Source organism: Protomyctophum bolini (assembly GCF_963924005.1).
Source record: "Protomyctophum bolini genome assembly, chromosome: 17".
Classification (NCBI taxonomy): domain Eukaryota; kingdom Metazoa; phylum Chordata; class Actinopteri; order Myctophiformes; family Myctophidae; genus Protomyctophum; species Protomyctophum bolini.
Genome location: NC_137878.1, coordinates 33,186,154 through 33,199,096, shown reverse-complemented (window position 1 = coordinate 33,199,096; position 12,943 = coordinate 33,186,154). Strand labels below are relative to the sequence as shown.

The 12,943-nt window shown below is 47.2% G+C and overlaps 1 protein-coding gene across 1 annotated transcript in view; it reads left to right on the top strand.

The window, feature by feature from the left end:
• Positions 1 to 12,943, top strand: part of hivep3a (HIVEP zinc finger 3a) — a 44,623-nt gene that overhangs the window by 16,008 nt on the left and 15,672 nt on the right. Inside the window, exons 2-9 of the mRNA XM_080787226.1 lie at positions 3,844 to 4,399; positions 4,648 to 5,269; positions 5,635 to 7,201; positions 8,009 to 8,529; positions 8,823 to 9,532; positions 10,188 to 10,320; positions 11,064 to 11,267; positions 11,960 to 12,125. Coding sequence (XP_080643352.1) covers positions 4,677 to 5,269; positions 5,635 to 7,201; positions 8,009 to 8,529; positions 8,823 to 9,532; positions 10,188 to 10,320; positions 11,064 to 11,267; positions 11,960 to 12,125 — 3,894 coding nt within the window. The 5' untranslated portion in view covers positions 3,844 to 4,399; positions 4,648 to 4,676. The remainder of the gene's footprint in view (positions 1 to 3,843; positions 4,400 to 4,647; positions 5,270 to 5,634; positions 7,202 to 8,008; positions 8,530 to 8,822; positions 9,533 to 10,187; positions 10,321 to 11,063; positions 11,268 to 11,959; positions 12,126 to 12,943) is intronic.

Here is a 12,943-nt window from a genome sequence, read left to right as displayed (position 1 = left end):
TGACCTGTTCTAAAATATTAGTGCAACTTTCGTTCATTTTTTACCCCTCTATCACACGAAACGTTGTTTTTTGTGTCCATATCACTACGCCCAAAAGATAGTTCCATGTGATAGAGGGGTCAAAGTTGAACGAAAGTTGTGCTAATATTTTAGAAATAGGTCAACAATACAAATGACGTTAGTTTTGTGAATTAATTTACTTTTACTGCGTGGCCACTGTGCCCCCCCACAAAATGACTGGAACTATACTTAATATTGACCAAAACCAGAGCAGAACTCCCACCACGAGTCCCGTGGCAATCAATTAATACAGTTGCAACCACTATATTAATGGTAAGTATACAGCTTAAATTTAAAAAATCTGAACTATCCCTTTAAGTAAAACATTTGAGTACTTTTTCCACCACTGACCAGCACAAAATAACGAAGTGCTGCATGCTGTGCATTTTTTTTAAAGTGCAGTTAAGTGCATCTCACAGACGACTGACACTGATACTCTGTACTGTACTGTGCTATTCTTATAGTTATAGTGGTCAGTGTGAAGCTCAACAGCTGTACTGTAGCCCTTTAGGCTGCTCAACAGTGCCACTTTAGGTCACCCAGCGTATACTGAAATGTACATACATACATTATACATAGACACAGACACATACAGTACATACATACATACATACACGCACGCACATGGATGCCATAGGCACCACTCAAAGAAAAAGGGTAAAAAATGTAAAAGGAACAGATGTGCTCAGTAAAGAATCCAAGACTTGCAGGTATTGACTTTTAGACATGTAACCTATTCTATCACCCAAAAATCCTAGGTTTCTGGAAGAGAGGCACACCTCTCTCTCTCTCTCTCTCTCTCTCTCTCTCTCTCTCTCTCATAGATATATTTAGCAGTGCAGCTCTGCTTCTATCTGCTACCACATGGTTTAGGGCTGTTGCCATGGGAACCACTACCACGATGCAACATTATAGTGTGAGAGAAGGAAATTGACAAGAATGTTTAACCCATTCTGAACGGGAACCCATTATGGTGTTAGCATCATGTTATGCTTTAGCTATTGAAAAATAGCAGATCTACAAGCTCATAGCGCGCCACCGAGTGGCGCGCTACGAGCTTGTAGGTCTGCTATTTTAGAAAAATCGAAGAGCGACTGACATTTTTAGAATCTGATCTCAGGTCAGAATGGGTTAATCAGACCAGTGTGTGTCCAGTGGAAACCTCGTATGAATCTGATCTCAGGTCAGAATGGGTTAAAAGGCATTTATTCAGCTTTTGTTTGTGTGTACAGTCTCCGCACGCACGCACGCACGCACACACACGTGTGTGTGTGTGTGTTCCAGGGTGGCAGCCCGATTCCGGCGAGCCGCCCCGCTCTCCGAAACGGTTGAGAAATGACAGAGTTACCGTGTGGGGGTCCCTCTACTGTACCCTCTAATGTACTGTACTGTATACTGGCACACCCGAAATCACCATATATACACAGTTAATATGTGCGTGTTTCACGCACAGGTGGTGAAAAACAACCATGCTGTTTTCATGCTCAGACGCACCCACCCAGCCACCCACCCACACACATAGCTCCGTAAGGGAGTCAAAAAATAAGACTATAATCAGAATTTGTTGTTAATAATAATAATTTCAAATGCATGAACATTCATTAACGCTGTAGATAAGTGTGATGTGAAGTGTGGCTGACACATCACACTTAGTGCAATGAATGTACTGTTACTCACATGATGTCGCTGTCAGGGGGAAACCTTGTATGTCCAAATTAGTATTTTTTTTGTATTAATTAAAATGGCAAAAATAGCACAACTTGTGAGCTTGTAGATCGGCTATTTTCACTACTACTGTGTGACACTTCATATGACGGAGTAAGGCGTTCATTTATGAAGAAAATACAAAAAAGTTGGGTTTTTGGAGCTACAATGATTCTACCCGACAGCAACGATAATTTTGTTCAGGTGTGAACACAATTGCTGTGAAATCACTTCAGCTTCCGTCACTCCATCAGTCTAACCATCATCACTTCCACAACATATTTTATTTTAGAATATCTTTAAAACATTTCTCAAAAGCAGCAAGAACTAATATTCGGTCACATCTGCTCTAGGCTAGCCCCAGATCTTTTTTTTGTCTCTGAGCTTCTGTTGCTCCAGACTGTATGACGGGAAGCATTTGAAAATTGTGGGAGGAAACAGTCTGCCCCCCGAGACAATACTACCTGCATGACCTACATTCAACACACCTCATCCCTTCAGTACATTCATACTGTGCTGCTAACTGCAGAAAAACACACTCCGACTGTATGCTTTGGCTGTCATTAACTTTAACCATTCGGTTACACCAAATGGACACTCATGGGTCCATTTGGTGCCATCTGTCCACTCTCAGAGTTAACCCATTTTAGGCAGGAACCGCTTTTGGTGTTAGCATTACGTTATGCTTTAGCTATTTTTGAAAAATCGAAGAACGACTGACATAGAAACATAGCTTTTTCAGATAACTGTCAGGATGTAGAAGACATTTTTTTAATCTGATCTGAAAGCAGCAGGCGGGCACGTGGGTGGGATGTCTTGTTTACCGCTATACAACATGTTGGCCCACAAAACACACACTGAGGTGTGATAGTTTAGCTCCTCCCAGTCGCAGTATACATTATATATATATATATATATATATATATATATATATATATATATATATATACACAAAAAGAGGTCTCCTGCACATAAAAATGAAATAAAAGACACAGGAGGTGCAATCTAGTTAGCAGGCATGTAAACTGTCAAAAAGAGGTTGTACCTTCCATAAGAGAGGGACTGCACATTCTACAGAACAGCAATGGACAACTTAACTATTGCATAAAGTATAGCACTATGCATTTTGCGTGCCCTTTGTTACAGTATATAAACACAAATATTTATATATGCCTAGGGTTCATGTGTTGTTTAATGAACTTTCAGTGGCTCTCGCAACAGTGTGGAGCATGGAGGAACGCACACTGACTCAAATCATCATGAAAAGGTTTAGTTGTTGTGCTGTGTTTCTGCAGGATGATGTAATTCCTTTCCAAATGAGGAAAACACTGATGTTTCCATACAAATGCATTCGCATGTGTTGAGGAGGATAAGTGAGGCTGGTGGTGGTTATTCTAATCATAAATTCCACTGTCGAGATGAAAATTGTTCCTCTCTCTTATATTGTTTTGTATAATGAAACATTTCTTTGAGACACAGGCTGCAGGTCCTCGTTGGGTGGGTGCCTGGGTGGGTCTGAGCACCAAAACAGAACGACTGTTTTTCACCACAACCTAACACACACGCACATATTAACTGTATATATGATGATTTCGGGTGTGCCAGTACAGTACAGTACAGTACAGTACAGTACAGTACAGTACAGTAGGGACCCCCACACGGTAACTCTCTAATTTCTCTACCGTTTCGTACGTGGGGCGGCTTGCCGGAACCGGACTGGCACCCTGGCCTTGGTCCTGTGGGTCTGGAACTTCCAAGGACCCCCGGGGACCCCCACACGGAGTTGCACTACTCACTTCACACGGGTGTGATTTTACACTTGAACCCTCGCATAATGAGTAGATCAAGGACGGAGCTAATGGTGCAGTTTACTAATTATTGAGGGTCGAAGTCATTAAATGTCTGCAAACACACATTTAACATGAATGAAATATGTAGTGGGGGTCCCTGCTTCTTCTTTCTCTCAGCTAAGGGGTCCTTGACCTGAAATACGTTGAAGGTCCCCTGATCTAGACATCTAGCAATTTAAACTGGTCGTAGTAGAATGTTTTATCTCATGAGTGTTGTCTCTTCTTTCAGGTTTTCAAGGTGAGCAGACAGAAGAATTAGACGTTCTGATGACGGTTCTGAGGTGAGCAGACAGAAGAATTAGACGTTCTGATGATGGTTCTGAGGTGAGCAGACAGAAGAATTAGACGTTCTGATGATGGTTCTGAGGTGAGCAGACAGAAGAATTAGACGTGCTCTGGAGGGCGGCAGCAGGACTGTCATAGTGCTGATGCATGATGGGATGTTTCAGCGCGGGACAGGGGGGGAGGACTCTCCGTGCTATGTGCCAAATCGCAGATGCCTTCTTCCATGTCGCTGGTCCCGGTTTGATGATGTTACTCACACCCATGGTCCCTGTTTGATGATGTCACTCACACTCCTGTCCCCATTTGACGATGTCACTCAAACCCCGGTGCTCTTTTGATGATGCCACTCATGCTGTCAACTGTGTCAAGCACCAACATTTTGAAGAATGCAATAGAAAAACATGAACTATCTGAAGAGCATATACCGGTAATAATCGGAAGAAGATTAAGTCTGGGTTGAACCCGTTTCTCATTTAATGAGACAAGCAGGAGCTTCCCAGGTAGGTAGCGATTCTTCTATTGATTGCTTTTTCAAATCGTTTTTGATTGTTTTTATATATCAACAAATCGATTAACCATATAAACGTCACACAAATCGCAGATGCGTTCTTGCATTTTTGTTGTGCACTATTTGACTAGATTTCTTTCTTTCTTTCTTTTGCCTATAATGTCCAAAATAGGGATGGATCATGACATATTTTATGAAATGATCAATTATTGATTGTTTTTTGTTGCGCCCTAACCCCAGGTGTCTACCTGAGACTTTCCTTCCATTTTATGGAGGCCTTGCATGGTCACCTGGCGCCCGGGGAGCAGACCGGAGCTCAACGACCTCGCCCACCGTCTCCTCCTCACCTCACAGACCCTCGGCCGACGTCACCCTCCCCCTCCCAGCAGCAACACCACCAGCCGCCTGAAGCGACCCACGAAACATCGCAGCAACCCAAACCGCCCGGCCGGAAGCAGCATGCCGAGCGCAAGCGCCTCCGCCAACAGAGGCAGAGCGTCGATTCTGACGCGCCACCAGAGGTCAAGCATGTTGGCGGCGACGGTGCTGAGAAGTCGACCGATCGAGTCCCCGGGTCATCAGCGGAAGAGCCGGCGGCCACTACATCTGGTCCCGCCAAGTCCAAGCAGGAGCCTGGGCCCCAGGAGGGCGGTGGCACCCCAAAAGAGAAGCGGGAACGTAAGCCTCAGAGGCCCGGCAAATATGTGTGCACTTACTGCGGCCGGGCCTGTGCCAAGCCCAGCGTCCTGCAGAAACACATCCGCTCCCACACCGGGGAGCGCCCCTACCCCTGCGCCCCCTGCGGCTTCTCTTTTAAGACCAAGAGCAACCTGTACAAGCACCGCAAGTCGCATACCCACAGGTACAGTTAGGCCAGTCATAGTCATGACCTGAGGGTGTTATGACAATTATTGAAGATAATCACAGTTATTTTGCATGTTGGTCCATGCATTTGTTGCAAAAAACAAATCTGCATTTTATGAAAGTATACAATTATTCAATATGACCAAATGAGGCCATAGAATTATGAATTTATTATTGGTATGAACCATTTTCAGTAATTTCTTTGTCAGCCCTGTGCAACTTTTCTTTACAAAGCCTAAAAGCCAAACAGAAATGTACTTATTTCCCAATGTTCGCTGCCTAAAAACGCATTTACCGGTAAATCATTAATTGCAATAGTTTGTATGACAATTAATCATCAGCTAAACAATTCCTACCCCACAGGGTGAAGGCGGGCCTGGCACTGGGAGAGCCCAGGTCTTTAGACGAGGCAGTTACAGAGTCAGAGGATGAAAGCAAACAGCTCTCATCAGCATCTAGCAACATGGAGAAACAAGGCAGCGTCGCCCCCGACAGGAGCCACGACGCGGACACGCCTAAAGGTCCCTCGACAGCGACAGACGACTCTTACGCCGTGAAAAAGAGACTGGCCATGCGCTTGAGTCGGGGGAAACAGGGTCCTCTGGGCTCGTCTGACGAGAAAAGCTCATCGTTGGTCCTGGGGAGCAGGGGAAGCACGGAGTCCGGTTATTTCTCTCGCTCCGAAAGCACAGAGCAGTCGGGGGACAGCCCCCCCAACACCACGACAAGTGCCAAAAGCTACGCAGAGATCATCCTGGGGAAGTACGGGCGTCTGGGACAACTGCACGCCAGGATGCAGAGGAACCAGAACGCCTCCTCGGGTCAGGATGACAAAGTCGTCCCGTTTATGGTGCCCAAAAAACAGGTGATCGACCACATAACCAAGTTGATCACCATCAACGAGGCGGTGGTAGACACCAGTAAAATAGACAGTGTGAAACCGAGGAGATTCTCCCTCACCAGGAAGAGCAGCAACGAGTCGCAAAAGGGTTCCTCTGCGAAAGAACAGCCCGTCATCCACAGCCCCAAACCTGCGGATCCCGGCTACAAAAACAGCGGTTCCATCACCATGGGGGTTCCGTGTGAAAAGTTCCATCATCATCATCATCAGTCTGTGAACGTGGAGCCACCAACCAGCCACACATCCACTGCCCCTCTCTTGAGAAGTCACTCTATGCCCTCAGCCACTTGTACGTTTGACCCCTCCGGTGGCAGCACTCGCAGATTCCGCCTTAGCCAGTCGTTCGACGAGCAGCAGCCGTCCACGACGCAGACGTCCCGTCGCTACGGGATGCTGAGGCGCCAGCCGGCGGTCGAAATCCCACTTGAACTGCCGAAGGAGGACTATCCGAGTCCGCTGTACCACCATGCCACCGTGCCAGACCACAAGCAGAGTAAACCGCAGCCTTATGAGTGCGAGGCCTGCGGTACTGGATGCAAAGACTGGGACGGTTATAAGGCTCACAAGCAAAGGCTGTGTATAGCACAGCATCCCTTAGCCATGAGTGAGGTAGCAATCAGCCAAACGGACCCACGCCTCCTGCTCGCGAACCATCCGTCCAGACCGGCAGCTCTGGCAATGCGCAAGAGGAGGAAAGAGGAGAGTTTTGAATTCGACGACCCGTCCGTTCCTGTCGCCTCATGCTCGCCTACATCTGCCTCGTCCTCTGCAGTACAATGCCGGGACGAGAGTGTCGTAGTTAATGAAACCCCCAAAAGACCCGCGGTGGTGCAAACCTTTTCTGTTATTCAACACACCAGCTCGTTTGAGAAGCAGGAGACGCTGCTGTGCAGCGAGCATCAAGGCACAGAGCTGGTGAAGAGCTCTCTGTGTCACGAGGACCACCAATCGCTACATCACCAGAAACAAATCCAGCAGCAGCCCACCAAGCCGCCACCCCGCAAGCTGGTACGCCAGCACAACGTGCAGGTAAGGCCTGTCACAATTATACTTGCATAATCTCCGTAATCGTTTTCATGTTGAAAATGTTTCACATCAACGCGTTGTGTGCTTGTAAAAACAAGATTTCTAAGCAAAATTATGTTTGTTTAGTATACAATTATTTCTTATGGCATATTTTTGTGTAGCACATTATTTATTTTAATGATTGGTATCGGTCATTGTCGCACATATCCGGCTGATGCAATAATTGTTCCTAAATGCCCAGAAATTTATTTTTTTAATGTTTCAGTCCAACAGAAAAACCTGATTAAAACATTATTTATTTGCCTGCTAGCAGTTAGCATTCCCAGGGCCACCATACGTGTTCACTTTAAGAGAAGGAGTTTGCCCGCCCACCCCCCCGCCCCACACACACTCACTACACACACTTAAGTATCATTAGCACAAGCACACATGCACTGTTTACCTGTCGGGAGTGACGCAGTACTAAGTCACAAATTAGATCCATATATTGGATGGCTGAAGATCCACCAAGGACAGCTCTCCTGGATTCCGACTTATGGACGTTTGAAAATCCTCCTTTCAACTGCTTTAAACGGTGATCAGACTTTCCGTCCTATAGCTGGTGGTGACGGGGCATTGCCATCGCAACCGGACTAATGTTAAAAGCTGCCGTGGGGCTCAACCATTCATTATATACACATATAGCATCCCCTAGCAGTGGGTCCGTATATATACGGAACTAGCAGAAAAATAATTAAGTGTGAATTATTTCTATGACAATTAATCGCCAAGTAAAATGTCATGCTGGTTACTGACTGTCCCACGTCACAGGTTCCAGAAATCCTGGTGACAGAGGACTCAAACACCAACGCAGAGTCCGGTCTGTCGGAGCAGCCGACCTCCACGTCCAAACCGCCTCTGGAGAAACCCGACGAGTTCCAGTGGCCTCAGAGGAGCCCGACCCTCTCCCAGTTGCCCATCGAAAAGCTTCCCCCTAAAAAGAAGCGCTTACGCCTGGCCGAATTGGCGCAGTCCTCCGGAGAGTCCAGCTTTGAGTCTGTGTCCCTGCCGCCCCGCAGCCCCAGCCAGGACAGCAGCGCGTCGTACGCCTCCAGCCGCTCCGCGTCCTTTGAAGATTCCAGCCGGGCGGACGCAGCGGTAGCCACCACGGCGATGGCGACAGCGACATCAGCGACACCGCTGAGGCGATCGAGGGCCCCGCACATGTTGACCGTCCCCGGGCTGCACCAACACAGAGAGATGAGGCGCTCCGCCTCGGAGCAGGCGCCGCACGACCCACCGCACGGCGGCGCCCTCACCGCGGAGGGCCGCAGCAAGTCCTTCGACTACAGGTAGTTTTTTTGGTGACCACAATGTTAAGAATGTATAATTTCAAGTCCACATTTTAATTTACTCGGTCTCGTCTCGGTCTCGCACATAATTTGACTCGGTCTCCGACCAAGGGTCTTGAGGTACGTAAACACTGTCTACACTTTATGTATATGATTACCTTGCTAATTGCTTATAAGTCACTCTGGATAAGAGATCTGCTAAATTGTAAATGTTTAGTCTGTTTAGGGGGGAGGGTGTCATTTTGAATAATTTTGAAGTTTTTTAACATAAATGTTCTAAATTGTATTTGCAGCTGTCTGTCCCCTGAGCGCACCGCCGTGGGCTGGAGAGACAGGAGGAAATGCCTGCTGATGAGACACAGTGCGGTGAGAGACGCGGAAGAGGTGGAGGAGGAGCCAATCAAACGGCCCGTCAGTCCTTTCCCCGACCCCGTGGACCACCCCGGCACGCCGTCCAGAGTGAGCTCCAGTTCCGGGCACTGTAGCACATCCGCCAGCTCTCCGTTAGCGGGCGACACGCTGCCGTATCATCCACACGCGTCGCCGTCGCGCCAAGAGCACTTCTCTCACTGGAAGATCGGTCAAAATATATTAGTGGGCAATACTCCCGTTCATGACCGGACTATCGGCCCTTCAAAGGAGGAGGTCCACGCGCCGGTCCCGGGCCCTTACCCTCCGCAGGGCCCGTCGGGAGCCGCCAGGGCTCACTACCTCACCGTGGCCACCGGACTGAAGCTGGAGATCCCCGCGCAAACGCAGACGTGCGTGAGCGAATATTCCGGAGTCCGAGCACGAGCGGGTCCGCCTCTCCCTCGCATCACGACCAGCCCGGAAGTGCTGCGACCTGCCCTGACGTCGCCGGTGGTGGCGGTGCGCCTCCATGCGGACACCCACACCCCGGCGTGTGCCATATACACCACCCTGTCGCAGCCGTCACCTCCCGGGCTGCAGGAACCTGTGTGCTCCTCCCTGACGCACCACCTATCGGTCCCCATGGACCAAGGTTATTATAGTTTTTTTTGCTAGTTTAGTTTTAGCTCTTTTTTCTGTGAAAAGGCTTCGTTTAGTTTCGTTTGTTTTAGTTTGAGCTGAGTTTTGACTCAGCTTGGGTAAAAAAATGACCAATCCGTGCTTTCCTTGAGATCTCTCGTGGAAAAGGTCACCTGGGCCATCCACGAGAAACGCAAGATTTGATTACAAATTATTTAAATTTTGATTTACCTTTTTCTTTTAGCCTCGGTTAGCTTCCCCGCCTAGCCTCTCATTGTAGAAACAGCGTACATGATAATCCGTGGTACGCATGCACAGGGTTATTAGTCTTATTTATGCTCAGAATTGCATAACATGCCATGTTTGTAGCCTTTTAATTGTTAATCAGAGCCGCAGTGATCAACATCGCTGCTATGGGGATGATGGTTTGTCCATTCCCTAGGCAGAAACAACACTACATCACTTCCGGCACGGGCAGAAGTTTTCTAAGCTTATTTCGCAGATTTTGCTGGCACTGGCGCCACCCAGTAGTAGGCAGTAACGTGTTAAGAAAATATTAAAAACAAAGGACATTTTCTTTATGGTTTTAGTTCGTTGCGAAAACACACATTATTACATATTATTGTTTTCTTCCAGTTAACTGTTGGTATTTCCGTGTACACCGGCAGGGTTTCAGGCGTGGTCCGAGGAGGGTCCCAGGTCGTCGGGCTCGGGGGGCAACAAGAGGATGTTGTCTCCGTCCAACAGCATTGAGCTACACCCCGAGACGCAGCAGCAGCAGAAACGGGTGAAGGAGGACGGGTAGGCCTTTTCTTTGTATATTTAAGTTATTTGCCATGTTGGAAAAAGGTACTCACATTTTTTTTACAAAGTATCAATACTGCAATATAGAAATACTCGTTAAGTAAAAGTCCGGGATTCAAGATGTACAAAAAGTATTGGCTTTAAAATGTACCAACTACCAAAGGTAAAAGTATTAAAATGTTTTCAAATGTATAAAAATCTTTTGAAAGCTTACAATGTGTCGCAGCACAACACACTGTGAACTTGTAAATCGGCATTTCAAACCCAGGACCACATGGACCTGAGAGCCAAGGGCCCATGGGCCACGCCCCCTTACTGGCCCAAAGGCTAATTTGGCCCTGACCCCATATAATAGCGATGATTTGATTGGCTGAGCACCCCGTAGCGATGATTTGATTGGCTGAGCACGCTGATTTGATTGGCTGAGCACCCCGTAGCGATGATTTGATCAGCTGAGCAATGTACAGTACGTATTGAGGATAAAAAGTGAGGACAGAAAATGAAGGACGGCACAAGTGATTAGCCCTAGGGGGTTGGGGGTTTAAGAGCTAATATTGGACTTGAGGATAAAAAGTGAGGACAGAAAGGAATGTGATGATGTATGATGATAAGAGCGCCTCACTTCACACAGGCGTGATTTATTAACAAAGAACCTTAACCTACATTTGAATACCTATACCTAAAACACAATTCTCTATATGACAATTAACCGTCAACTGAAAATGTCCTGATGGTGACAGCCCTAAGGAAGTGGAGGATGGGGAGAGTGGCGAGGCGGCGGCAGAGACATCCAAGAAGGAGGACCCGGGTTCATGCATGGGACCCCCGCTGCTGAGCCTACAGGCCAACACCTGTCACAGCTGGTGCTACCTGAACTACGCCAAGCCAAACCCTTCTGCTGTGGACAAGTCTTCCGTTTATTCCTCCTGGTCCACTACCACCGGGTATGACTAGGGGCGTAACCATACATTTTAACAGCGACAGTGATATGCATCACAACGTAATGGTTGCCGATACGTTACATGGACGATATTTGTTCTTTTGTAGCGATAGGAGGGGCTAAGATTCAATGATTTGAAATGAATCCAGAGACTCCAGATTATAGTAAATAAATATAAAATATTATATTTGTGTGAAAGATTCTTTTCAGGGAAAAACACAAATGATTCACTGGCAAATGCACAGACAATGTATTTGACGACATAAAGACCTCGCCTTCACACGCATGCAGAGATGCAGAGAAGTCACACTAGAAGTAGTAGTTGCCGTTTAAATATCGATGCAGTTTAATTGTTGGAATTTCACGATCAAGGACCGCACCACCAAATAAAGAAGTTTAACCACATACGAAAAGAAGATTGCATGAAACGATTAACGAAACGAATAATGAACAGAAACGAAGATGTCCCACGACGGGTCATCTGGCCATCCAGCTGGTCATCGGGTAATTTTAGCCGAGGTGGGGAGGGGGGGGGGGTGATGAAAGTGAGAACAGAGGGAGAACCGTGGGTTGGATGGGCTCTTATATACTTATATATAGGAGGTGGCTTGAGTTAGAGGTAGCTGGATTGGAGGTGTGGTCCTGCTCCTGAACTTCAGCTATGAACTCCATTAAATGCAATAACTGCCTCTATAGGTACGACCCCAACCCGCCCGGGATCTCCAGCAAGATAGCGCTGTCCCTCCTGCACTGCAAACAGAGGAGGCTCAGCCCTGCCATCTATACCATGTCACCCATGTCACCCACCATCGTTACCCAGCCAATGGAGCCAGAGGACAACCAACGGCCGAGCTCTACGGAGGTAATTATCGTGTAAATCAGTGGTTCTCAAACATTTTCATGTCCACGACCGACAAATGAAAGTGTATTTGGCCGCAGACCATCAAAAGCTTCCAAATTACAAGCTCGTCAATGTGACATGGAGCAAAGCATTGTGAGCTTGTAGAACGATGTAAAAGCCAACGGTATAACTCTATGCATCCATGCACACACGCACCTCTGGCCAATGGGATGGGACAGCAAGCAACGGCATGCCAACAGCATCCATGCACAATCGCACAGAATCACCCACAACTTCTGTTGTCGGGTCCGTCGCGACGAGTGGACAGTTTGAAAATGCGGATCCTATGTGCATTAAGCCATTAACGTTGTCTGGCTGGTTTTGTTTTGTCCAACGCGATTACGTGAAACAGCATGGCTGTGCCTGCAGTAGGCTACTAACCAAAACAAACACTACTTTTGTGTTGCACATGGGAAGCGACTGAACAACACCATGGATATAAAGACAGTTCTCCTGTGCTGCTGTGCACAGCGGAGATAATGCCCAACTCCAGGTACGACCTACAAAACTGACTGAAACTGATCATTCACGACTGTAACTATCTCCAGTCCTGCAGTCCCGCAATGAGGGAGAGACATTCTCATCTCTCACTAGTCCACTTCTCTACAATGCCACTTCTCTTCTAGCCTTAAAACCTACATTTATATGTTATTCAATATTTTACTTTAGCGCCAGTGTTCATTTTACTCCGAGTGTAAACATATATGTCATGCACTAAAGTACGCCTCTTTCACCTGACGCATTATCACGATGTGATCATTCCTTGTTCCATGACCATG